Source organism: Cervus canadensis, chromosome 29 (genome assembly GCF_019320065.1).
Source record: "Cervus canadensis isolate Bull #8, Minnesota chromosome 29, ASM1932006v1, whole genome shotgun sequence".
Lineage (NCBI taxonomy): Eukaryota > Metazoa > Chordata > Mammalia > Artiodactyla > Cervidae > Cervus > Cervus canadensis.
Window position 1 is genome coordinate 36,990,495 of NC_057414.1, and position 26,934 is coordinate 37,017,428.

The 26,934-nt window shown below is 45.3% G+C and overlaps 1 protein-coding gene across 1 annotated transcript; it reads right to left on the minus strand.

The window, feature by feature from the left end:
- Positions 1-8,977: 8,977 nt before the first annotated feature.
- Positions 8,978-18,702, minus strand: LOC122431285 (pregnancy-associated glycoprotein 2-like). The gene is made up of 9 exons (XM_043452525.1): positions 18,608-18,702; positions 17,317-17,467; positions 16,251-16,368; positions 16,055-16,173; positions 14,600-14,793; positions 13,586-13,702; positions 11,377-11,518; positions 11,192-11,290; positions 8,978-9,262 (listed from the first exon to the last, which is right to left on the minus strand). The coding sequence occupies exons 1-9, from the start codon at positions 18,658-18,660 to the stop codon at positions 9,125-9,127; spliced, it is 1,131 nt and encodes a 376-aa protein (XP_043308460.1). The 5' UTR covers positions 18,661-18,702; the 3' UTR covers positions 8,978-9,124.
- Positions 18,703-26,934: the final 8,232 nt, after the last annotated feature.

Genomic DNA, 26,934 nt, shown 5'->3' on the forward strand with positions numbered 1-26,934 from the left:
GATTGACTAGTTTGATCTCCTTGCTGACCAATGGACTCTAAGGAGCCTTCTCCAGCACCACAGTTCAAAGGCATCAATTCTTTGGTGCGCCACCCTCTTTACGGTCTGGCCGTCACAACTGTACATGACCACTGGGAAGACCATAACCTTGACTATACAAATCTTTGTTGGCAGAGTGATGTCTCTGCTTTTCAACACTCTTTCTGTGCTTGTCATAGCTTTCCCGTCAAGAAGCAAACATCTTCTGATTTCATGGCTGCAGTCACCATCCACAGTGATTTTAGAGGCCAAGATGAGGAAATCTGTCACTACTTCCACCTTTTCCCCTTCTATTCGCCATGAAGTAATGGGGGTGGATCCCATTTAATATTTAGTTTTAAGCCCACTGAAGGTGTCCAAATGTTAATAGACAATATCTAATTTATCACTGTGACAGATTTCTAAGGCATCAATTCTCACTATTCTGAGCACTGAGAAAGGAAAATAATCAGTGTTATTTATGTTATTTTTGTTTGTATGAGGCATAGTTCATGTACTATAAACAGCAAAGGGAACCTTATTTTTATTGAAGAATTTCAAGAATTAATTTAGAAGGAATGGTAGAAAGAGGAAACCTCTATTTTGAAATATCCTCATAAAATGATTTTAGGCAAATGTCATCAATGAATGCTGGAACCGAAAGTGAAAGATAGAAGGGGAGGTATATAATGGATACATGAGGTTGACAACACTAGAATCCATGGCATTTCAGCATCTCTCAAAGTGAGACAGAAGGAAATTATGAGCCTCTTGGGTGGAACCATAAGAAATATATATCTGCATATGAAATATTCCAATAAAATCTTTTGAACTCAAGTATAGATCTAACTCGGAGAAGGCAATGGCAACCTACTCCAGTACTCCTGCCTGGAAAATCCCATGGATGGAGGAGCCTGGTAGGCTGCAGTCCATGAGGTCTCAAAGAGTTGGACACGACTGAGAGACTTCACTTTCACTTTTCACTTTCATGCATAAGGAAATGGCAACCCACTCCAGTGTTCTTGCCTAGAGAATCCCAGGGATGGCGGAGCCTGGTGGGCTGCCGTCTATGGGGTCACACGGAGTCGGACACGATGCAAGTGACTTAGCAGCATAGATCTAACTACCAGTTTCCAGGAAAAAACACAGATAAAGGAATGGAGAAGCAATCCTCTAAACAGGTGGTCCCACAACTTTTTGGCACCCGGGGCTGGTTTCCTAGAAAAAAATTTTTCCACAAACCTCAGTGGGGGGATGTTTTCTGGATGATTCATGGTTATTTCTTTTATTGTGCTCTTTATTTCTATTACTATTACATTGTGATATAAAAAGAAATGACTATACAACTGTCCATAATGCAGAATCAATAGGAGCCCAGAGCTGGATTTCCTGCAATTAGACTGTTCCATCTAGGGGTGATGGGAGAGCACTGGGGAGCAGCTGTAAATACAGATGAAGCCTCACTCACTGGCCTGCTGCCCACCTCCTGCTGTGCTGCCTGGTTCCTGGTAGACCAAGGACGGGTACTGGTCCTGGTACCGATGTTGTGGACCCCTGCTCTAAACCCAATATTGGGACATTCTATAAGACAAACCACCCTGGTTCTTATCAGTTTTTAAACAAATAAATGGCATTAAAATTTCAAGAGAAAAATTATTCCATCTTAAAAGATAATAACCAAGTACAACATATGAGTACATTCTTTCAGTAAACTGTGAAAAGACATCTGTCTTTAGAGAATCAGGGAAATTTGAACATGGGCTGGATATAAGATGTTTATTTTCCTTGGAACAAAATAGTATTTTTTGCACATAATATCATTTCTCCCAAATATTCATTATGTGTAACTTGTGAAATGGTCATCTCTTCCCTTAAATACTTCAGAAAAATGAATAAAGAGTAAAAAGAGAAATTAAATGAGGGTCTGTCTTGATTTAAAAACAGATCTGCATAGTTGCTATGGATTGAATTGTTTGTGTCCACCCCCTAATTCTGATGTTGAAAACTTGACTCCCGATGTAATGGTATTAGGTGGCAGGGCCTTCAGGCAGTAACTAAGTTGATATGGGGTTTCAACAGTAGGGCCCGCATGATGGGATTAGCCTCTCCCTCTTTTTCTCTTTTATTCTCCCTCTTCCTCCCTTCCCATCTCTACCACATGTGAGAATACAGCAAGAAGAGAACTGAAGCAAGTCAAAAAGAGCGTCTCCAATTATTCACCACCTTGATCTTGGCTTCTAGTCTCCTGTCTATGACAACCTGTGAGACTAAGTGAGTAATTTTGTAGTTATTGATGCCGAATGGTGAAATACAGCATTCATGATACTATTCTTTCTTATTTTTGTTATGTTTTAAATCACTTCATTATAAGAGGTTTACAAAATGTCCATTTTGAAGTTTCTGTCTTTAGTGATACCCTGCAGGGCCCGAGAAAGCAGATTCAGAAAGGCCCCCAGGGAGTGAGTGGTTAGAAACCCACCTGCTCTCTATCCCCCTCTTCTGTCATCTGATCACCATCCTTGACACCCAACAACCCCACCCCCAAACCTATCTGCATCTCCACTCCCTTGCTAATCTGCTTGTCCATCCAGCTGGAGAGTCTGATGAGCCAGGTCAGGGCCTGGAGGTAGAAGGGATATGGACATTACTAGAAAGAATGATTTGGACCACCCCTTCCCTGGTTTTCTCTTCTTTAGTGCCATCTGCAGGTGAGAGGCAGGGCCTGGGTAGGGAGGGAGCCACAAGTGGGGCTGCAGGGATATTTCCAAGGGAAGGGTGAAGGAGTTCACATCCCAGTAACCAAGAGGTGGGCAGCTTGGTCAGGACCCAGGAGGGAAAGAAGCACTGGAGAAAGAATGATGCCTACCAGAGGGCCAGACACAGCAGGGGTTTCCAGTTAACCTTGCTGGAGATCATGTTCTTCCAGCTGGACTTCCTCCTCTGGACATGGAATGTCTAGAGCTGAACTCACTGCTAATGATCCATGGAGAGAGGAAACAGTCTCATCCAAGGGCCTTTTGAGTCCACTATAACTGTTGGCATCATCCCAAGCTAGACAACAATATGACAGGTCATCCAAGAGATGACCTATTCAAAATACTACAAAATTTAACAAAGAGTCTTGGCATGTCTTGTGTCCAGAGTTCTTTTAGTAGAGCTGATTCATCAGCCCAACTTGGGTTTCTGCTGAGAAACCTACAACCTCCCAGTTAGTAATTTCTGACTTATTATTACCTGATCTCATCCTTCAGAAACCAAGTGGTGAAAAATTCCAGTGGGCAAGGTATCTAAGGTCTTCCATCTTACAGCAGCTGTTTGCCAACTGGTCTATCCTCTCCACCCTTTTCTGAGCCCAGGATCCATGGACTTCACCAGGCAGTCACGGCTCTCTGTCTATCAGATGCAGTCTCAGCAACACGTAACTCTGAGCCACTTGTCCATTGATTGACATTGAGCTTCAGTCTGAAGCAAGTGCTCTGAACAAGTCCAGTCTCCCTCATCCAAGAGATGGGAAACTGAACCCTGAGGTGTATGACTCACTCTAAGGCTGCAGGTGGGAAGGGGAAGTGCTGAGTCCCAGGGCTCCTTTTTCTTGGGCTGGGAGAGCTCCAGGAAGGGAAATATCATAGAAAGCTCAATTACATCCTCTGCTGAGCAGCATTCAGAGGTCTGCTGATGACAGAGTTGAAGTACTTTTCCCTTGCTACTTAGACTGGCTCTGCTTCTATCAGCAGACCTGCCTTCTTGTAGCAGCAGGAAAACAATACTGGGAGCTGGGTCTTCTGGGTTCCAGGCACAGTGAGGGCAGCCCCCACCTGGAGTGGCACCAGGAGACATTGGTGCAAATGGCACCTGACTCACTCCCAGCTCAGCAGGCCCAGAGCTCCCTCTCCTCATCCACACAACACAGACCATTGGGAGGCTGGGTCACATGGACCTGCATTCACAGCAAGGAGTGTTTTCTGCTCAGTCTTCTGACAACTTTGATGCTGTGTCTTACTGTTTCATCAGGGAACCCCTGGCTGAGAGAGGTAGGGGGTGCTGAGACTAGCCTGAATTCAAGGGCTGTATTCCCTCTTTGATGCTCAAAAAACACCTTGGAACTTTGAAGGCCTTGTTCAGTTCAGTTCAGTCACTCAGTCATGTCTAACTCTTTGAGACTCTGTGAACTCAGCATGCCAGGCCTCCCTGTCCATCACCAACTCCCAGAGTCTACCCAAAGCTATGTCCATCGAGCCATCCAGCCATCTCATCCTCTGTCGTCCCCTTCTCCTCCTGCCCTCAATCTTTCCCAGCATCAGGGTCTTTGCAAATGAGTCAGCTCTTCGCATCAGGTGGCCAAAGCATTGGAGTTTCAGCTTCAACATCAGTCTTTCCAATGAACACCCAGGACTGATCTCCTTTAGGATGGACTGGTTGGATCTCCTTGCAGTCCAGGGGACTCTCAAGAGTCTTCTCCAACACCACAGTTCAAAAGCATCAATTCTTCAGCGCTAAGCTTTCTTTATAGTCCAATTCTCACATCCATACACGAACACTGGAAAAACCATAGGCTTGACTAGACGGACCTTTGTTGGCAAAGTAATGTCTCTGCTTTTTAATACGCTGTCTAGGTTGGTCATAACTTTCCTTCCAAAGAGTAAGCGTCTTTTAATTTCATGGCTACAATGACCATCTGCAGGGATTTTGGAGCCCAGAAGAATAAGGTCAGCCATTGTCTCCACTGTTTCCCCATCTATATCCCATGAAGTGATGGGACCAGATGCTATGATCTTAGTTTTTCTGAATGTTGAGCTTTAAGCCAGCTTTTTCATGCTCCTCTTTTCATTTTCATCAAGAGGTTCTTTAGTTCTTCTTCACTTTCTGCCATAAGGGTGGTGTCATCTGAATATCTGAGATTATTGATATTTCTCCTGGCAATCTTGATTCTAGCTTATGCTTCCTCCAGCCCAGCATTTCTCATGATGTACTCTGCATATGAGTTAAATAAGCAGGGTGACAATATACAGCCTTGAAGTACTCCTTTTCCTATTGGGAACCAATCTGTTGTTCCATGTCTAGTTCTAACTGTTGCTTCCTGACCTGCATACAGGCTTCTTGTTGGTCCTTTATTGGACCGGAACCTGGTGGTCCAGAGTCAATGATGAGAGAGTGAAAGAAGGAAAGAGGCTAATATTCCCTGGGTTACACAGCCGGCTTTTGCACTCCAGGGAATCAGCCAGAAATAGAGAGAGAGAGAAAGAAATAAAGAAAGACACAGGGAACAAAGCTCTGATGGTGCAAAGGTGTTTTAATCAACATGGTGTGGGCATATATATACTGTCTTACAAGGTAGTTATTCTCAGCAAAGATAAAGATTAAAATTCCAGACTTACAAAACACAAGGCAATCCCTTCTAAAGAGAGATGAGGGTACTTATCACCATAATGAGAAACTAACAAAGGAAATGCCTGGATTCCTCAGCCCTGGGAAAGGCATGTCTCTCCTCTTAATTCCTGAATATTCAGAAATTAATAAGGACCAAAGGATTCCTGACAGATCCAAAACAGCACACAGGAAGCCTCCTGTTAAATGCTTCCTGACAGTTTCTCAAGAGGCAGGTCAGGTGGTCTGGTATTCCCATCTCTTTCAGAATTTTCCACAGTTTGTTGTGATCCACACAGTCAAAGGCTTTGGCATAGTCAATAAAGCAGAAACAGATGTGGGGGTTAAATAGTCATGTTCTTTCAGGACTTTGCTTTATGGACCTAATTGGAGAAAAAGGACAGACAACAGGACATGGATGGACATCTCTGGGTCCCAGACGGTTGTGACGTGAGTTCCAGCCACCAGGCTTCAGAATCATGTGCTGATGCTAGCTACAAACCACCTTTGGAGAAGGAATAGAGAGGAAAGAATTTTTGCCCAGAGAGCAGTGTGGTCAGGGGACCACAGGATCACACAGGGCAAGATGAGACAAGAGCGATTGCTTGTTTCTTTGCCCTACCAGTTCCCTGGAAGTTCCACCCCTGAAGACAAGCACACAGAGATTGTCAGAGTCACTGGTGGTGCCCCTGGCACCTGATGCCCTTGGTGATACCCGTTTGTGTACACAATCCTGAGCCCAGAGCTGACTCAGCCCTGTGACAGCCCCAGTCTCCCTTCTGAGGGGGATGAGATGGCTCATTTGTAACACTGTATGGGAAGCGGACACCTAAAACATCCCTAAGAAACAGAAATGTGAAAAGGCAAAGTGGTTGTGTGAGGAAGCCTTACAAAGAGCTGAGAAAAGAAGAGAAGCTAAAGGCAAATGAGAAAGGGAAAGATATACCCAATGGAAAGCAGACTTCCAGAGAACAGCAAGGAGAGATAAGAAAGTCTTCTTAAGTGAACAGTGCAAGAAATAGAGGAAAACAATAGGATTGCAAAGACTGGATATCTCTTCAAGAAAATTGGAGATACAATAGGAAAATTTCATACAAAGATAGGCACAATAAAGGACAGAAAAGGCCAGGCCTAACAGAAGTAGAAGAGATTAAGAGGAGGTGATAAGAATACACAGAACTATACAAAAAGTCTGAATGACCCAGATAGATAGGCATGATGGTGGGGTCACTCATGTAAAGCCAGATTGTGGAATATGAAGTCAAGTGGGCCTTAGGAAGTAGCACTCCAAACAAAGCTAGTGGAGGTGATAGAATTCCAACTGAGCTGCTAAAAAGCCTAAGAGATGATGCTGTGAAAGTGCTGCTTTTGATGTGTCAGCAAATTTGGAAAACTCAGCAGTGGTCACAGGACTGGAAAAGATCAGTTTTCATTACAATCCAAAAGAAAGGCAATTCCAAAGAATGTTCAAACTACCATACAATTGCGCTTATCTCCCATGCTAGCAAGGTAATGCTCAAAATCCTTCAAGCTAAGCTTCAACAGTACATGAACTGAGAAATTCCAGATGTACAAGTTGGATTTAGAAAAGGCAGAGGAACCAGAGATCAAATTGCCAACATTCATTGGATCATACAGAGAGCAAGGGATTTCCAGAAAAACATCTACATCTTCTTCACTGACTATGCTAAAGCCTTTCACTGTGTTGACCACAACAAACTATGGAATATTCTTAAATAAATGTGAGTACCAGATCACTGTACCTGTCTCCTGAAAAATCTGTATGCAGGTCAAAAAGTAATGGTTAGAACCAGAAATGGGACAACTGAATGATTCAGATTGAGAAAGGAGCATGACAAGCACTCTGGTTATTTAACTTATGTGTTGGATACATCATTCTAAATGCTGGGCTGGATAAATCTCAAGCTGGAATCAAGACTGCTGGGAGAAATATCAACAACCACAGATATGAAGGTGATACCACCCTTATGGCAGGAAAGGAAAAGGAACTAAAGAGCCTCTTGATGAGGGTGAAAGAGAAGAGTGAAAAAGTTAGCTTAAAACTCAACATTTAAGAAACTAAGATCATGACATCCAGTCCCATCACTTCATGGCAAATAGATGGGGGGCAAGTGGAAACAGAGGCAGATTTTATTTTCTTGGGCCCCAAAGTCAATATGGGCCTTGACTACAGCCACGAAATTAAAACACACTTGCTCCCTGGATAGAAGAAAAGCTATGACATACCTGGACAGTGTATGAAAAAGCAGAGAATCACTCTGCTGACAGAGGTCTGTAGTATCAAAACTATGGTTTTTCAAGTAGTCATGTGCAGACGTGAGATTTGGACCATAAAGAAGGGTGAGTGCCAAAGAATTGATGCTTTCAAATTGCAGTGCTTGAGAAGATTCTTGAGAGTCCCTTATACAGCAAAGAGATGAAACCAGTCAATCTGAACGGAAATCAACCTCTGACCCCTGCTGTCCCAGCTTTGGTCTCTACCAAGGGTATCCAGGTGGAAAGAACTGATGCTTTCACTCCAATAGTGCCTAACCATGGCAGCTCCAACCAAATGTTTTGCAGTTCTTCCCCTGGAGGAAGCTCAGAAAAGCTGAAGGCTCTATGTATCCTGGGTCCCCCATTGTATGAATGTCAACCTCCCCAGCAGCACTGGAGGCCTTATAAAGGGGTGTGCTGAGCCCTGGAGGATGGGGATGGGTCAGGCATCCGCAGAGGTGGTCGCTTGCCGAGTGGGACTGGAAAGGACCCACCAGGCATGTGTGGCAGAGAGCTGATGACTGGATAGGGGTGGGGGGTGGACATAAGGGAACCAGCCCAGTATAAAGGACCTCACCCAGAATCCCCTGGAGCAGAAATCCACTGACAAAGTTCATCTGAGATGGGACAAATAGAGTCTATTTTCATTACCCCTTATAATCCCTCTGAATGAGGAGGTGGTGGAGTTGATGGTGGCATCATAAACTCTTTCATGGACTAAACCATCCACCAGGCACTATCTTTGGGGCTCCTTCTCTCCAGCTCCAGTCATGTGGTTTTTTTGAAGAAACTGACAATCATGTTTGCTTCAGGGACAGGGAGGGCCATGTGACCTTGTAAAGCCAGTCATAAGACCCCATGGGTCTGCCAGGATACTTGGTCCAGGGCTGGACTTGTGATCTGAGATGGGCCATTCAGAGCACTCCCTTGAACCTTGATATCTCTAAGCTTCTTCCTGGTTAGATGCCTTCAGGATATAAAACCCTAGGGTGGGTAGCTTTGGAGTCCCTCACTAGGTGTAGAAGCCTTAAGGAAGAAAGCTGTCAGGCTAAGACAAAGAAGAGAGAGGGGAAAGAGTGAGGATGAGAAAGAGAGAACTGATGACTTCTGATTTCTTGGGTCTAGTCACTGAGATCTTTGAATCTGCTCTGGTTCCTGTGTCCCAGATCCCCAGAATTCTTCCAGTAAGTCCCCACTTTCCTGGAAGCCATTTGGAGTTGGGCTTCTCTCACTTGTGATTCAGACTTGGTCTTAGATTCTCCCTGATCATTATGCACCTTCCAGACACAAACAGAGGCATCCATTTGTTTTAGAACCATTAAGAGTGAAACCTTTTATTCCTTAGTGAGAATATGATTTGCAGAGCACCAAACACAGTTTACCAGCATCTTGGGCAGGAGTGCCCTAAGTGTGAGTAAGTGTGTATTAGGACTGGCCCGACTGATTCCTGAATAAGTCCAAGCATTTACACAGCAGGAGCCAGGCCAATTCTGTTATTTCCTCGGTCGTAAACTGAGAAATACAGCCTCAGGAAGACGTCACCCAGGATCCAGCTGGATGTGTCAACCCCATAAAAGCTGCTAAGGCATAAGCTATTGGAAACCTGGGGGAGACAGAAATACACACCAGTTAGCCTAAGCCCTTGCCTGCAACCCTCCTCAATATCCAGACCTGGCATACTTCTTGGTTTCATTTCCTTCTTTTGATAAGTATTAAGTGGTTTCCTCAGCAGCTGGGGATGTGAGAGTTCATGCAAAAAGTTAAAGCGCCAAGACATGTGGCTGCCATGAGGAAGGGTGTGGGGGAGGCAAGGATTGGGAATTTGGGATTATCAAGTGAAACTAATATATACAGGATGAATAAATAGCATAGTCCTACTATATAGCACAGGGAACTATATTCAATATCCAGCAATATACTGTGAGGGAAAAGAGTAAGAAAAAGAATATATATACTTGTTTTTGTGTAACTGAGTCACTGTGCTGCACAGGATAACTTAATGCAACACTGAAGATAGCTACACTAAAACAAATGTTTAAAAGAATGAACAAGAGTGGTCACAGTTCCCCTCAGTCTCTGTTTCTTTCAGTACACTGTTCACTGCTTTCTCTGCAGAGAATGCCTTTTCTTTCTCCTACTTTTCCATGACCTGTTTTTTGTTTTTTTAAAAAAACTGTTTATTTTGTATCGGAGTAGAGCCGATTAACAATATTGTGAGTTTTAGGTGGACAGTTAAGGGACTCAGTCATACATATGCACATATCCATTCTCCCCGAAACTCTCTTCCCATCCAGACTGCCACATAGCATTGAGCAGAGTTCCCTGTGCTATACAGTAGGTCCTTGTTAGTTATCCATTTTAAATAGATCAATAGCAGTGCCCACAATACATTCTTTAAGACTGCTCTCAGGCCCTCTTGGCAGCCTTCCTGGACCCACAGTCACCCTCCCTGAAGACTTCAGACTGGGTCAATGACTTACCCTGGTTCTGCCATAGTCTGTGGCCCTCATCACTCCTAACCTGTTCCCAGCACCCCTTTGCACAGCTCCTGTGGTACCATTTGCATGGAATCCAGTATAGATTTGCCTCAACCCAAGCAGGTCTCCTCATTCCTCTATGAGGCTAGAATTACTGAAATTCCCTCTCTTCTTCAAAGCCTTCTTTGAGCTCACTAGCCTGCTCTGACCTCCCACAGGGAGCTGATAGGAAGCCTCCACCCTGTACCAGGGCTGTGCAGTCACTGTGCACACTTTATTCACCTTAGCATCCAACCTCCCCAGAGAGGGGACTGGTACCCCAACTCACAGAGAGAGCACTGAGGCTTAGCTTAGCAAGCGGAAGTTGCAGCCAAGTATTAAGGTAATCATGTAATTTATCATCTCAATCTGGACATTTCTGAGATGGGATGGGAGACTGCTAATCATTACGGTGGGACAGCACACTGCCAAACCCACTTGTCACGTGGTCTATTTCAGGGATTGCTAGAGCTGACTTTCGTGTTCATGCACCTGAGGGCTCTGGTTGAACTGAAGCTCTCTAAGGACTGAGGCCCTTAGTGTTCCCCTCTCCTTGTGACTCCCACCAGGCCAGCACGGGGTGGTATCCCCACATTTATTTCTGGATGATGGAAGTCCCAGACTGCCCTTTACTCTCAAGGGGTTGGTTTTGTGGGAGGCAGTGGCCCAGCCACAGGGGCTCAGCATCGTCTGCAATGAGGTGACCTGGCCTGCAGAGGGACCCCCTCCTCCCAGCAGCAACCGAAGGGTTCTTGCCTGTGTGCGAGCTAAGTAGCTTCATTCATGTCTGACTCTGTGCAGCCGTATAGACTGCAGCCTGCCAGGCTCCTCTGTCCATGGGATTCTCCAGGCATGACTACTGGAGTCGATTGCCATGCCCTTCTCCAGGGGATCTCCTGATCCAGGGATCAAACCCGTGTCTCTTACATCTCCTGCATTGGCAGGCAGGTTCTTTACCAGTAGTGCTATCTGGGAGTCCCAGAATTGAGAAGCAGCTCTCAGGATTGTCCCCTCACCTTATGGATGTAGGCTTCAGCAGGCACTGAGTAATCGATGCCGTTGATGGTGAAGATGACAGGAGGCAGGGTACTGATAACAGGACATGAAACCACGTACTGTTGGGGAAAGAGGGAGAGAGGTTGGCCCAAGAGACCCTTGTTGTGGGGGGAGACCGGGAGAGACCTGTGTCATGACCCTTCACCTCAGAACCATAGGGCGTGGCGTGGATGAGCCTCTGGATGTTGGTGACCAGTTCTGCTGGACCATTGATCAGTGACGTCCCAGTGTCCACAAGAGCCTCGCAGCCGTTTTCACAACCTATCACTCTCCCATTCATGGAGATGCTGAGAAACAGTGGGACAAAGTGAGCATCAAGATTACTCGGAAGTCTCCCTCACAGCTGCCCCTTCCCCAACTGACTCCCAAATAGTCCTTCAGCTCTTGCCCTGACTCTGTTTTTCTTTGCTCTCATCATGTCTCCTTTGACATCTTTAAATGCAATACTTGAATAGGCTCTTTCCTGCCTCAGGACCATGACACAAGCTGGTCTTCCTTCCTAGAAGACCCCACTCCCTTTTGACTAGCTAATTTCTCCTTGTCTTTCAAATTCCAGCTTAACTGTCATGGTTTCAGTGAAGTCTTTCCCCCAGTGTATCAAACTCCTGTCTTGGTCACTCTCTGCAGACCCTTCCTCATGTCTAGAATGTACCAAAGTGACAATACACTATGTGTGTGAGTCATTTCATGTACATCTGCCTTCTTAGATGTGAGGGCAAGTTTTATTGTCATTGCCTCACTAAAGTGCCTGGCACACAGTGGATGCACAATGAGTGAATGAGTGAATGTGAAAATAATAAATGAGGAACATCCAGAGAGCTATATCCAGTGTCTCAGTGATAACGGGTCAAACACACAGTGAAGATGGAGCTTCCCTGGGGCAGCAGATTCTCATAGGTGGAGACAAGCTGCCCTGGGAGAGGGTGTTTCCCATCACTGCTCATTCACCCAGCTCAGTCATTGAGGCCCTGGCCAGATGATACCTGATAGACCACGGAATCTCCAAAGGACAGGGCAACTTTTGTCTGAGGGTATCACAGATATTCCCATCAATTACCGTGCTAGTTATCAGGCCACTCCTGGATCCCACCTTCCTGATCCTGTCAATCACAGTGCCTACTCCACTGTGTGCTCAGGATGGGGGTGGGGGGGTGTAGCTGTTGGTTACGTGGAGTGTCTCTTTTTATGAGTTGCTTTCAGATCTCAAGACCGCAGCCAATCTCTCTACATAACTGGGTAGCTTCTCCCTAAGGAGACCAGATTTTCCCATTTGTTCAGGACTTTCTCTGTTTTTAAACTGGCATTTATATGTACTGAGAACTTCCTCAGTCCTGGGTTCAGTTCAGTTCAATCGCTCAGTCGTGTCTGACTCTTTGCAACCCCATGAACTGCAGCACGCCAGGCCTCCCTGTCTATCACCAACTCCCAGAGTCTACCCAAACTCATGTCCATTGACTCAGTGATGCCATCCAACCATCTCATCCTCTATCATCCCCCTCTCCTCCTGCCCTCAATCTTTCCCAGCATCAGGGTCTTTGCAAATGAGTCAGCTCTTCACATCAGGTGGCCAAAGCATTGGAGTTTCAGCTTCAACATCAGTCCTTCCAATGAACACCCAGGACTGATCTCCTTTAGGATGGACTGGTTGGATCTCCTTGCAGTCCAGGGGACTCTCAAGAGTCTTCTCCAACACCACAGTTCAAAAGCATCAATGCTTTGGCCTTCAGCTTTCTTTATAGTCCAATTCTCACATCCATACATGACTACTGGAAAAACCATAACCTTGACTAGATGGACCTTTGTTGGCAAAGTAATGTCTTTGCTTTTTAATATGCTGTCTAGGTTGATCATAACTCTCCTTAACCTGGACAATCGGTCATCTTATCACAACTCTGTTCAGGCTGAGGAAATTCTCCCTGATCCTCTGTTCACCACACTGTAGGTTCCTCTAACCATGCTCCCTGCCTCACAGGGCAGTGGGTGCAGCCCTCCCCCAGCTGCACAGACCTCTCTGGACTCTGTGAAGGACCCTGGTCAGAGTCCTGGTCAGAAAGCCTGGGGGTGATTAGGAACCCATGGGTGGTTTTTGTATCTATGTGTTTGTGTGTGTTTGTATGTGGCTTTGTGTGTGTGTCTGTCTGTGTGCTTGCGTGTATCTGTCTGCCTAAGTGTGTTTATATGTGTGCCTACATGTGTGTTTATATGTGTCTGTGTGTGTTTATATGTGTGGTTTTGTGGGTGGAGCAGATCTCTGTGTGTGACCATGTGTCTGTGCATGCGTTTGCGTGCCTGCATGTGTCTATGTATAGATGTGGGGGTGTCACTTGGGGTGGCATTCAGAGGAAGAGGCTTACCGGTCCACGGTTATTAGCCAGCTTTTGGTTCGGGACACTGGTATCCAGTTGAGCTTTCCCTTGTAGTAGGAGTGGTCCACCCCACCAAACATCACCACACTGCCATTCTCTTTGTGGCTGTCAAGAGAATAAAAGAGGGGGACTCTTTGGAGGACTGTTATGCTGGGCAGTCTGAGGGTTGTGCTTGTCCAACCAACAAGGCCCTAATAGGGTCCCCATTTTACAGATGCAGAAATTGAGGGATTGAGAACCCAACCAAAATTGGTCACTGGCTAGAGTGGTACAGAGGAGGTTAGAAGCTGAGTCATTTGGCCAGGCTCTACCCACCCAGGCTTCTGAAGAGGCCCTGGACCTCCTGCAACCTGAGTGCTCAGAGACACCCTCAGAGGACAGTGTGCTGAAGGGTTTGGGCTTCCCCTTTGTCCAGGCTGTAATTTTTTCAGAAAAATCAAGGCCTGAGTGTGCTAGGGGTACGGCTTCAGGTCACCCAGGGTTGGTTTCACCTGCCTGTGACCTGTGCTATCCATGGGGCCCCACATTCAGCAGGGCCCCCCACCTCTGTTATCTCTGTCTGTAAATTCCTAAGACTTGTTGGATAAGGTGTCCCACACTTCCATTTTGCACTGTCTCCTGCAAATTGTGTAGTTGGCCCCAGTGAAATGTTAGTGAGGAAGGAAAGATTTCCACCATCCCTCTCTTTCCTTCCATTTCAAATTTGTCAGCAAACTGTGTTACTTTTTCCTCCAACCTTTATCCTGACACCTTCCATTGCTCTGCCACTCCCCTCACCCCTGAGACCAAGCCACTGCTCTTGAGCCCACAAGCTAGGTTGTGTTCCAATAAAACTTCATGTACAAAGACCAGTGGTGAAGCCAGGTGAAGCCCTGGGGCCATAGTTATCCTGGGCTACACAGTCTTTCAGGATACTTCTGTAACAAGTGTTCTATAATATTCATCCAACTGAAAGCATCTCACAGCTAATTTGGAGAGAGGGTTTGTCCAGCTCAGACTTACGTGCTCAAGTAGAAGGCAAAGACAGGCTCAGAAATGGAACCTTGTTGCTGCAGCTTGTCAAAGATGGGAATGGTTCCTGGGACGGCGAGGCTGGGGTAAGACAAGCCCAGGATGCCATCAAAGGGTACATTATCAAACCCGGATTCCTGCAGGCTTAGGCCAAACGGCTGGTCAGTGCTAACAAGGTTCCCAATCTGTGGGAGAGAAGAGTGTACCCACGTAAAGGATTGGAAGTGGGACTGTGCTACGGAGGTGCAAATGTCATTAGGACCTCAGAGAAGAACTGAGTCCTGGTTGCGCCCTAGGTGGACTTCAGACGGCTAAAACAAGCTGGGACAGGAATTCTGGCTCCATTGGTGTGGGGACGTGAATTTTAACCAACACCAGCTATTTCTACAAACACCGTCTGAGTCAAATTGGCCTCATGCCTTCTGTACAGGTGGGGAAACCAAGAGTCAGGACTGGACCCAATGGTGCCCCCTTGAGGACAAAATGAGTAGAGAGCAGGGTAGTCCTCTCTTCGGCATCTCTGTGATCTGATGACAGAAATGGACTGAATTTATTGCAATGTATTATGGACCCTGCCCCTGCCAAGGAAGGCAGGAGCCCATTTTACAATGTCACTGGCAGGGTTCTTATGAATATGCTACCTGGGAAACACGCATTTAAGGGTGTGTGTGTGCGTGTGTGTGTGAAAGAGAGAGAGAGAGAGAGAGAGAGAGAGAGAGGGAAAATCCTCAGGCACTTTGGGGAGGGAGGCCATAGATTTTATTAGACTTTCAGTGGCCCCCTAGAGTGAGAACCCATTTATCAAGTCCCTCCCATATGTGTGGGCCCCTGCTTTCACTGCCTGGATATCTGAAGCCCTGGGCTGCCCCCAGGGTCCCCTGATCAGTTTTATTCTCTCTCAAACAACCCCACATCAGCTTGAGTCCTGACAAGCCAGCCCAGCTACCACGTCCCAGATGTGTGACTTTGGCAATGCCCTTGCTCTCTATACCATAGTTCCCTCATGTGTCTCATGCAACTAATTATAGTAACTTCTGTGTGGGGTTGTTGCAGGATTAAACAAGTTATTACCATGAAAGTACCCAGCACAGTCTGAGAATATAAAAGTGGGTGCTTTGTCCTCTGTCCCTGCTCCCAGCAAAATGAACCTTGAGCTGCTCATGGGCAGAGGAGCTGCAGGTCCACACCCCAAGCCGCTCTCTGGGTTAGGCACTCTGGGAGTTCGTGTGTCAGCAGGGGCCTTATCTCCCCAGGGACAGGATTCTGCAGGTAAGGCAACTAGTCACAAGGGGAGTTAGGGAAGGCTGGGCCCTGCCAGCTGGTCCTGCATCTGTTGTGTAAGCAGTGGTCACTCCATAGCCAGTCCTGACCCAACGTAGGCCATCTATGGGGACCTAGAGGGGGTTGGTTAGTGCAGATCTGATTAAACTTCTGTTTCCATGTTACCCGAACAGTGTCATAGACGAGAACTCCAGTCATCAACCCAGATCCGTAGAGGATGCGGAAGGGCCTGCGCGTAGGCCGGAAGGTGGAAGATTTATGATGGTCGAAGGTAATATGTGTATCTGCAGACACGAGAGATGAGTGTCAGTCAGGTCATAGGGTGGAGGGGATGGATCAAGATGGGGGAGGCGGTACTCACGACAGGCAGGACTGATGCACTTGATGGAGGGCACCCACAAGTCAGATGAGCCTGTGTCAAAGACTACCCGGAACTCCTTAGGGGGTGTTCCAATGGTGATGTTACCCACGTAGGCCATCTAGAGGGACCAGGAAGAAGTGGATGAGTACAGATCTGGCTCCCCTCAATTCCCAGACTGCTGCCTCTCTCTGGGTGTCACATGTCTCTTGAAATCGCTTTCCAACCACCATTCAGCTCACAACCGTTGCTCACAGAGTGCCTGCATTTGATATTTTTTCCTGTGCTATGTGGTAGGCAGGATTTTAACTCTATGACCGGCATTGGAGCAGTACCTCCTACATTCGAAGCCCAGAGTCATAATCACTGAACCCGCAGGGATGTCTGGTGACCTCACCTGAGAAGCTCTCTAGTCTCCTCTTCAAACCCAGCCTGAGCACCTCCTTTTCCAGGAAGTCTTCCCTAATCAACCCCAGCCACTCCCTCTAAACTCAGACCATGTTTGATCAACACCACACAAATGGGCCTTTCACTAAACATGTATTTACTCTTTGCATATCTCTCAGACTAGCTTGGCCATTCTTGAATAAGAGATGAGAACTTTTCCAAATAAATAATAATAACTATAGTGTTAGATTCTTATGGCATCAAGTGCCATAGGGTTTCAGTAAATTTTTGTTGTGATTCTTGGATCTCTGGAGGCTGAATTCCTCTACCTGGCGATTCACACTTGATTTCCAGTTGGCTTTATTTTTTATTAGAGATGGCTTACCTCTTCACCTGTAACTGAGTGACTCACTTAGTTCAGAAAGAACAATCTCCCTCAAACTAATGCCAAATCTTTGGCCCAGAAATAGATGTTTACCTGCCACCTGGTCATTTCTGGGCCCAGTCACCACAGACCAAGAGTTGAGGATGAGAATGTCCTCTCCTCTGAGAATGGGGCCCCTGTTCCCCACTGTTTCTGCCTCCTGCAGAAGCCCCGGCTCCATCATCCCACAGATGAGCCCCAGTGCTAGGCCAGAGCACCAGGGGGCGCTGTGGAGCACCAGCCTCCCAATGCACTCACGTCCAGGGCGTTCCTCAGAGGGTGAATAGATAATTTGGGGTCACTAGCAGAATCATCGGACAGTCTATTGGCTTGTTCCTCCAGGAAATTGTTCAGCAAGTTTTTTTCCCTCAGGATTTCTCGCATGGTCTTTGTTTTAGTTAGAGGCATTCTTTCACCAAGCATGAGGAAAAGGAAACAAAGAAGGAGGAGCAGTCAACTGTCTGTGTTATAGCAAAACCTGGCATTGTAATATACCTGGCATTGTAATAGCACTGTGTATTTTCCAAGCATTTTTTTTTTTGAGTGCCATCTGTTATCAGAATGCTGTGCAAACACAGGGCAAAGACATAGATTTGAATACAGATTCTGTTGTGTTATCTTGGGTCAGCCATATGAACATTTGGAGTCTCAGTTTCCCTATCGGTAAAAAGGTGGAAGGGATAAACCCCACCCACCCCCCCATATAGAATGCTTTGGCTATTAAGCAACATTATGGATATAATGTACCTGATATATAGGGAGTCTCAACAAAGACAGCCATTACCGTTGCTGTTGCCACCCCACTGTGTTTTTCTCATAGAAGCTTGGGGTGGGGGAGGAAGAAGGGGAATCCTCATCCTCTCTTTACAGGGGAGAAATTTGAAATGCAGGGAGTTTGTGACATGACTGTGATCACACTGCTTGTTCTAGGTAAAAACAGTCTAGATGTAGCCCTCCTAATCGTTCTCCAGAGTTGAAGCAAAAGAGAGGGATGAGAGAAGAATCCAGGAGAAGGGGAACAAATTAGAGAAATTAAGAGGCTAGAGAAACAAGAAAGAGTCAAAATTGAAAAGAGAAAAGAAAAGGAAAAAAAACACAGAGAGATCTACATGAACAGAGACATCAAAGAGATGGAGAAATAAATAGATGAAGAGTTAAATGAGAGAGATATAGAGATGCAAGCATAGACACATACACACAGAAGTAAAGAGAGAATAGAGAGGACACCTAGAATAAAATGTAGAAAATGCTACTCAACAGCACCACACATGCTGTTTGCATAGGATGTGCACTGAACAATTGCAAGGTGTTCTATTTTCACATAGGTCATGACCGCACCCCCAGAGTTGTACAACCCTGCAGGTCTACCTCAAGACCCTTGGAACTCACATTTCCCATGGCAAAGTACTTGCCAATAAGTGAGAGTTGAACTTTAAGACCGTCATGGAATGATTATAATCCCTTCTAACCCTGACAGGTGGAAGAATATGAGGAAGATAAGAAAAAAAAACAGAAAGGAAGTTGATGCTGCTTAAGTCCCCGTACTTACATGACTATGCACTCTGAGAGGGCCACCAGCCCGAGGAGCACAAGCCACTTCATGCTTCTTTCCTGGCCCCAAGTGCTTGCAGAAGATCTGGTTCTAGTCTGCAGTCATAAGCAGGCCCTTCTAGTTATATATGTTCTGAACTACCTTAATTGTTGCCTTTAGGCCAAAATAGATTGGGTAAAAATAGAAACCTCTCCATAAAATCTTTACCTCAATCAGTGTCCTTGGGGAGTGGACTTTGAAAATTCTCAGAATACAAAGAGTCTACTATAATCTCTTCCTTGAGGTTTGGCTAGAAAACCAAACTGAACTGCATGGATTATCTGAGAGTGTGGAGAAATTTTCCAACCCAGAGACAAAACACTGCTATTAACGTGATAAAAGTGAGCACTAGGGGCCATGCTAGACATTCGGGATCTCATGTGGTCTTCTTAGCCACTTCATGAGATGTGCACTGATGTCCTTAGTTGGAGAGGAGATTGCGAGAAGGAAACGCCGTCAAAAAGACTTTAGGGGCAGCCCAGGGGCATACAAGTCACTAGGTAGTGGGAGAGATGGCACAGACCAGGGGCACCTGCGATGCCAGTCTGTATCAAAGAGCTAGCTACAGCAGTACTTCAATTGCATGGTTTCAATTTTTGAATAAACGTCATGCATCCATAAGATACTTTATATAATCGAACAAGCTTATACAGAAAACCCTGTGTGCTGGTGTCTGGGTTAGATGCTGGAAAGAATCAAAGAGAATGAAGACACAAGTGGTCCTTATCTTCAGCAAGCTAGCAGTCTAGGGCAGTTCTCACAAATTCATGGCCCAGGAGGCAAGAAAAATGAATACAAGGACTAGGTGCCCATACTAAACACTGGGCAGCACAAGCCTTACCACTGGGGCAGCCTCTCCTCTGCTCCAACCATGCTGGAAAGTGGGCCAGCAGGCCAAGTTTTCAAGAGAAGTCAGAAGTCTGGATACTTGTGTACAATCTCCTGATTTTAATGTTAGCAACTTTTTTTTTCTTTTTTCAGAAAAAAAAATAGTGAGAGCAGAATCTCCACGATGGAGTGCTGGATTCAGACTTCAGTCTATATAGGTTTTTATTTCTGGCCTAGAGGTGAGAGTGCAGTGAGGGCGGAGAGGGATTTAATTCAAGTTGGTTGATGTAAAGTGACTGAATACATATTAAACATATTAGTTTTCTTTCTATTTATAAAGAAAGTCACCAGGGACATATAAACCAATGAATTTAATACTATCCATTTGCTGAAGATAAATGGATATATCTCTGATATAATTTCCCAGTAGGGTCCATGCTATGAAAAATTTTGTCTGCCAAACCAAACATATAAAGAAATAATTTTGGAATGTCTTATCAGTCAAAGAAGACAAAGAAAACCACTCAGAGCTCCTGCCCAGCCTGAGATGAACAGTGAAAGTCGTTCAGTCGTGTCCGATTCTTTGCCACCCCATGGACTATACAGTCCATGGAATTCTCCAGGTCAGAATACTGGAGTGGGTAGTCTTCCCCTTCTCCAGAGAATCTTCCCAACCCAGGAATTGAACAGGGGTCTCCTGCATTGCAGGCAGATTCTTTACCAACTGAGCTATCAGGGAAGCCTGAGGTGAACAGGGTTAACTGTTAAATTCTTACTTCAACGAAAGTAAAGACAATAGTGTTTTATGGTTGCTTGCAGGACTCCTATGGAGAAGGCAATGGCAACCCACTCCAATACTCTTGCCTGGAAAATCCCATGGACAGAAGAGCCTGGTAGGTTGCAGTCCATGGGGTCGTCAAGAGTTTGACACGACTGAGGGACTTCACTTTCACTTTCCACTTTCATGCATTAGAGAAGGAAATGGCAACCCACTCCAGTGTTCTTGCCTGGAGAATCCCAGGGAGAGGGGAGCCTGGTGGGCTGCCATCTATGGGGTCGCACAGAGTCAGACACGACTGAAGCGACTTAGCAGCAGCAGCAACAGGACTCCTAGGGCCTATTTCCGCATGAGATCTATCCAGGTCTGTCCCTTGGATACAACAGTGGGAGCCTGGCGTGCTCACCAGGTGTGGCTAGATGGGACATTGTGTCTTAACCCTCATTTTTACACATTGTTTAAATTCAATTTAGGTGGTTCAATACCAACAGAGGGAATATCTAACAAATGACACACACATACACCATTTAACTCAGCAATTCTACTTCTAGGGATCAATCCCAACTATACACACTGCCGAAAATATAAAAAACCATCTGCACAAGCTGTCTACTGAACATTGTTTTTAAAAGCAAAATATCAGCAAAATACCAGAAGTGACCATCCATAGGGATGTGTGGAATAAGGCACAGAGCATCCCAACAACTGGGTAAAATGTGGATGGAGTAAGGAGTGGAGTGGGTGAGATGTTCAGGGTGTAATGTGTATTTATTTTTTAAAAAAAGGTCCAAAAAAGTTCTTATAGTTTGTCGCTTCTATATACACATATATGTCTATTTTCATTTGGAAACAGTAGAATTAGCCAAAAACAACTAAAATATAATGTATGGGTGAGGGGCAGGAAAGTGAGATTTTTCTTGTTTTATACTTTGATATAGGAAATGGCAACCCACTCCAGTACTCTTGCCTGGAAAATTCCATGGACTGAAGAGCCTGGTAGGCTACTATCCATGGGGTCACAAAGAGTCGGACACGACTGAGTGACTTCACTCATGTAATGCAAATGTGTTACAGAATCAAAAAATAGGTAATCACATCTGTCAAATTGAGAAGAGTAATATGTCTATTTGTATCAAGTTGATGACTAGCTGCACATAACAAAGCATTACTTAAGTGGCTTTAAATTTCAGCTTTATGACTCCACTAGGGTGTCTTCTAAAGACAAAGACAAACAAATATACCCCCCTCATTCAAAACAAAAGCAAAAAATCTGAAACTATATTCAACAGCTTATTGTTGCTGATACAACTTCTGTTATTGTGACAGTATCATATGTATGTTACAGGTTAAAGCAAGTCAGTAATAAATGCTAACATTGTTCTAAAGTAACGCTTATAGTGGTTAGAGAAAAGAGGTTCATACATAAAATAAAAAAGCTTAAGTAAAACCCTGCTGTCTTAAAACTTCTATTGAAAGAGTAAGTTTGTACCAATCAAATTTTTCATTTTTTTATTTTTCACAGAGTATCTGAATTCCTGGCTGTGACCACTGAAAAGCCTAGAAGCAAAGATAACTTGATAACAGTAGCTATCCTGAGGTCTAATTTGTGATTTCTAAATGCATTTTCTACCAGAGGATCCATGGATTCTTAAAGAGATGACTGATTTCAAAACTGGGTAAAGAAATGCACAAAATAATCTTGGGAATCTTGAAGAACCAGAAAGTTGAGGGATGTCAAAGACCAGAGGGGACTGGATAGAAAGTTTAGAAATCCACATAAAGAGGCCAAAAGAGGGGCTATTTTAGCATAACATTCATTCAATTGGAACAAATTTAAAGCATAGAAATCAGATATTCTAAATGGTAATAGACAACATCTAATTTGTCACTGTGACAATTGCTAGGGCACCAACTCACCATTATGAGCCCTGAGAAAGGAAAATATCATCAATATATATGTTTTTTCTTTCTATGAGGCATATTTCATGTAATTACAAACAGTTAAAGGAATTTTCTTTTTAATTGAAGGTTTTCAGGATTTAAATCCAGAAAGAGTGGTGGAAACAGGAAATCACTGTTTTACAATATTTTTTGAAACTATGGATCTAGGCAAAGGTCATCAATGGGTGCTGAAACCATAAGTGAAAGGTAAAAGGTGAGTATAAAATGGCTGCATGAGGTTGGCAACTGTAAATACAGATGAAGCCTCACTCACTGGCCGGCTGCTCACCTCCTGCTGTGCTGCCTGGTTTCTAATAGACCAAGAACTGGTACTGGTCCTGGTACCAGTGTTGTGGACCCCTGCTCTAACCCCAGTATTTGGGACATTCCATAAGACAAACCACTCTACTTCCTCTCACTTTTTGAACAAATAAATGGCATAAAAATTGGAGGAGAGACAGTTATTTAGTCTTAAAAGAGAACGATCAAGTGCAACATATGAACACATTCTCTAAACAAACTGTGAAAAGACATCTGTTTTTTGAGAATCAGGGAAATTTGAATATGGACTGGATATTAGATGTTAATTGTTTTGAAACAAAATACATTGTGGTTATGTACATTTTGTGAAATGGTAATCTCTTCCTTAATATATTTCAGGAAATTTAATAAATAGTAAAAAATAACTAAGTGAGGATCTGTCTTGATTTAAAAACTGATCTGCATAGCTGCTATGGATTGAATTAGTGTCCATCCCCCAATTCTGATGTTGAATCCTTAAATCCTGACGTGATGGTATTAAGGGGCAGGGCTTTGGGAGGTAATTAAGTTGACATGGAGTTTTGATGGTAGGGTCTTCATGATGGCATTAGCCTCTCCCTCTTTTTCTCTCTTATTCTCGCTTTTCCTCTGTCCCCTCTCCTACCACATATGAGAACACAGCCAGAAGAGAAATGATGCAAGTCAAGAAGAGTGTCTTCACCAGGAACCCAATTGTCCACTGCCTTGATCTTGCACTTCTAGTCTCCGGGCTACAATAACCTGTGGGACTAAGAGGGTGGTTTTGCAGTTATTGTTCTGAATGACAAAATACAGGGTTCATGACACTATTCTTCATTATTTTTGTTATGTTTGAAATCATTTTGTAGTAAGAAGTTTACAAAATGCCCATTTTGAAGTGTCTTTCTTAATTATACCCTGAAAGGCCCAAGAAAAGCAGATTCAGGCAGGCCCCCCGATGAATGAGTGGTTGGAGACCCACCTGCTCTTTATCTAGCTCTTCGGTCATCTGATCCCCATCCCCCACACCCGACAACCCCCCCTCACCCCCATCTGCACCCCCCTGCTAACTGCTTGTTCATCCAGCTGGAGACTCTAATGAGCCAGGTCAGGGCCTTGAGGTGGAAGGATTGGGGACATTTTTTTAAAGAATGAACTGGGCAGCCTCCTTCTTGATTTTCTCTTCTTTAGTGCCATCTGCAAGTGAGGGAGAGGGCCTGGGTAGGGAGGGAACCACTAGTGGAGCTGTGGGGACATTTGGAAGGAAAGGGAGGAGGAGTTCATAACCCAGTTACCAAGAGGTGGGCAGATTGCTCAGGATCCAGGAAGGAAGAAGCACTGGGAAAAGAATGGGTCCCACCAGAGGACCAGGCCTACTGTCTTCTGGTTAACCTTACTAGAGGTCACTTCCTTCCTGCTGAAATTCCTGCTCTGGACATGAAGGGATAGCGCCGTAATCACTGCTAATGACCCATGGGGAGAGGGACAGCCTCCCCCAGGGGCCCTATGATTCCACTCTAACTGTGTGCATCATCCCAAGCTGGACAGCAAAATGGCAGGTCATCTAACGCATTTAAAACATTTCTTAATTTATCTAAGAGTCCTGGCATGTCCTGTTCCCAGAGTTCCTTTAGGAGAGCTAATCCATCAGCCCAACTCAGGTTTCTGCAGAGGAATCTACAGCCTTCCCGTTGGTAACTTCTGATTTATAACTACCTGATTTCATTGCACAGAACCCAAGTGGTGGAAAGTGTCAGTGGGCAAGGCCTCACACAGCTGTGTGCCAAGTAGTCTGCCACTCCCAGTCCTGAGCCCAGGATCCATGGACATCACCAGGCAGTCACGGCCCCCTGCCAACCAGAATGCAGCCTCGGCATCCTTGGCAACATGCACCTCTGAGCCACTTGTCCACTGATTGGCACTGAGCTTCAGTCTGGAACAAGTGTTCTGGAGCAAGTCCAGTCTCTCTCATTCAAGAGATAGGAAACTGAACCTTGGGGTGTATGACTCACTCTAATGCTGCAGGTAAGTTAGTGAAGACTTGGGACCCAGGACCTCTGGTTCTTGGGCTGGGAAACCTCTGGTAAAGGAAAGATCTGAGGAAACTCAATTGCATCCACTGCTGGACAGCTCTCAGAGGTCTGCAAGCACCAGGGTGAAAGTCCTTTCCCCTTGTCCCTCAAGTCTGGCTGCAATTCTATCAGCTGACTTGCCTTCCAGTAGCAGCAGAAAGGTAATACTGGGAGCTGATTCTGCTGGGTTCCAGACACAGTGGGGGCAGCCCCAGCTGGAGTGGCCCCAGGAAGCAGTCATGCAGGTGGTGCCTGACTCACTCCCAGCTCAGCAGGCCCAGAGCTCCCACTCCTCATTCACACAACACAGACCCTTGGGAAACTGGGTCACATGGGCCTGTGTTCACAGCGAGGGATGTTTTCTGCTCAACCCTCTGGCAAATTCAATGCAGTATCTTACTGTTTCCTCAGGGAACCCCTGGATGAGTGAGGTTGGAGGCTGAGATTAGCCTAAATTCAAGGGATATGTTCCCTTTTTGACGCTAAAAATAGATCTTGGAACTGTGAAGGCCTTGAGAGGGGGTGAACCAGTCATGTTCTTTGAGGACTTGGTTTATGCATCTGGTTGGAGAAAAAGGACAGATGCACAGGACAAGGCTAGGCATCCCTGAGTCCCAGCTGACTGTGAGTCAAGTTCCAGACACCAGTCTTCAGGGTCAGGTGCTGGTGTTATTCACAAGCCACCTTTGGAGAAGGAATGGAGGAAGCAGATTTTGTCCAGAGAACAGTATGATCAGAGGGCCATGGGATCACACAGACGACAATGAGTCAAGAGCTATTACTTATCTCTTAGCTCAATCAGTTCCCTGGGGATTTAGGGGGGAAGGACAAGCACATAGAGAAGCTAAGAATCATTTGTGGTGTCCCTGGTGATAACCACCTTGTGTACTGGACCCCAGGCTCAGAGCTGACTCAGCCCTGTGACAGCCCCAGGGTTTCCCTCCTGGAAGGTTGAGATGGATCCCTGCTGGTATCTCACGAGTGAAGTATTTGAGGAAGTCTTGGTGGGTGACCTGTAGCCAAGTTCCAAGAGTGGAAGGAAGATTGGAGGTGGAAAAGTAGAGATTTATTAAGCTTGGTTACCTTGGGCCTTTGCAATGGTTATTTCCCACATGTAGAATGTTCTTCTCCCAGGTTTTTGCATGGCTGGTTCCTTCTCCACATTCAGCATCATCTCAAATGTGTCTTCCTCAGGCAGGCCTTCTCTGCACACTCCAGTCTCACAGGCACAGAGCCTGATCCCTTTGAAAAACCCATAGACACTGACTGCATTTACCTGTGTGCTTTTCATGGGTACCTTGAAAGCTTGAAATTGTCATTAATTTACAGATGAGGAAACTGAGGTTGAGAGGCGTTAAGCATCTTCCTGGAGGATATAGAGCCAAGTCATAGAGCCAAGATTTGAATTCAGATCTGTCTGATGGTTAATCCAGGTGCTCCATAGTCCTGGGCTTAGGGGACCTGGAAGTAATGCAGAGAAGACAAGAGGGTGGGGCATGGAGGGAGACACTGAGAAAGGATCTCACTGTTGTCTGGGGCTCTGACCTGGGACATTGTCTTCCTGGGACGCAAACTGATGAATGCTTCACCATCTGCAGTGTCACCAAATGCCATGGCAGGGGGAAGAGCATGTGCTAATTCATGGACTGACTGGTGTGAATGAAAACTGTTGCCTGCCATTTGTTGTTGTTGTTTAGTCGCTCAGTCGTGTCTGAATCTTTTGTGACCCCCATGGACTATAGCCCTCCAGGCTCCTCTGTTCATGGAATTTCCCAGGCAAGAATACTGGAGTTGGATGCCACTTCCTCCTCCAGGGGCTCTACACATAACAAAACATTACTTAAGTGGCTTTAAAATTCAGAATTTTGACTCTACTCTCAGACTGGCATGCTACTTTGCTGTTGGGGATGCTGGATATAAGTTCTCTCCACCTGGAGTGGAGACAGTATTGAGGACAGGATCCCAGTGGTATTAATATTTCCCGAAGCTGACTATTTGTCATGTGATTTAAAACATGTGTTTTGTTTTGGGAAGTAGTAGAACAATATTCATTTGATGCTGAAGCTGAAGATCCAATACAGAGTGCCTGAGGAACTGTGGATGGAGGTTGGTAACATTGTACAGGGACAGTGTCCAAAACCATCCCAGAGGGAAAAAAATGCAAGAAGGCAAAATGGTTGCCTGAGGAGGTTTACCAATAGCTGGAAAAAAAGAGAAGTGAAAGGCAAATGAGAAAGAGCAAGATATACTCAACTGAATGCAGAGTTCCAGAGAATAGCAAGGAGAAATAAGAAAGCCTCCTTTAGTGAACAATGCAAGAAATAGAGGGAAAAATAGCATGAGAAAGACTAGAGATATCTTCAAGAAAACTGAAGGCACCAAAGTAA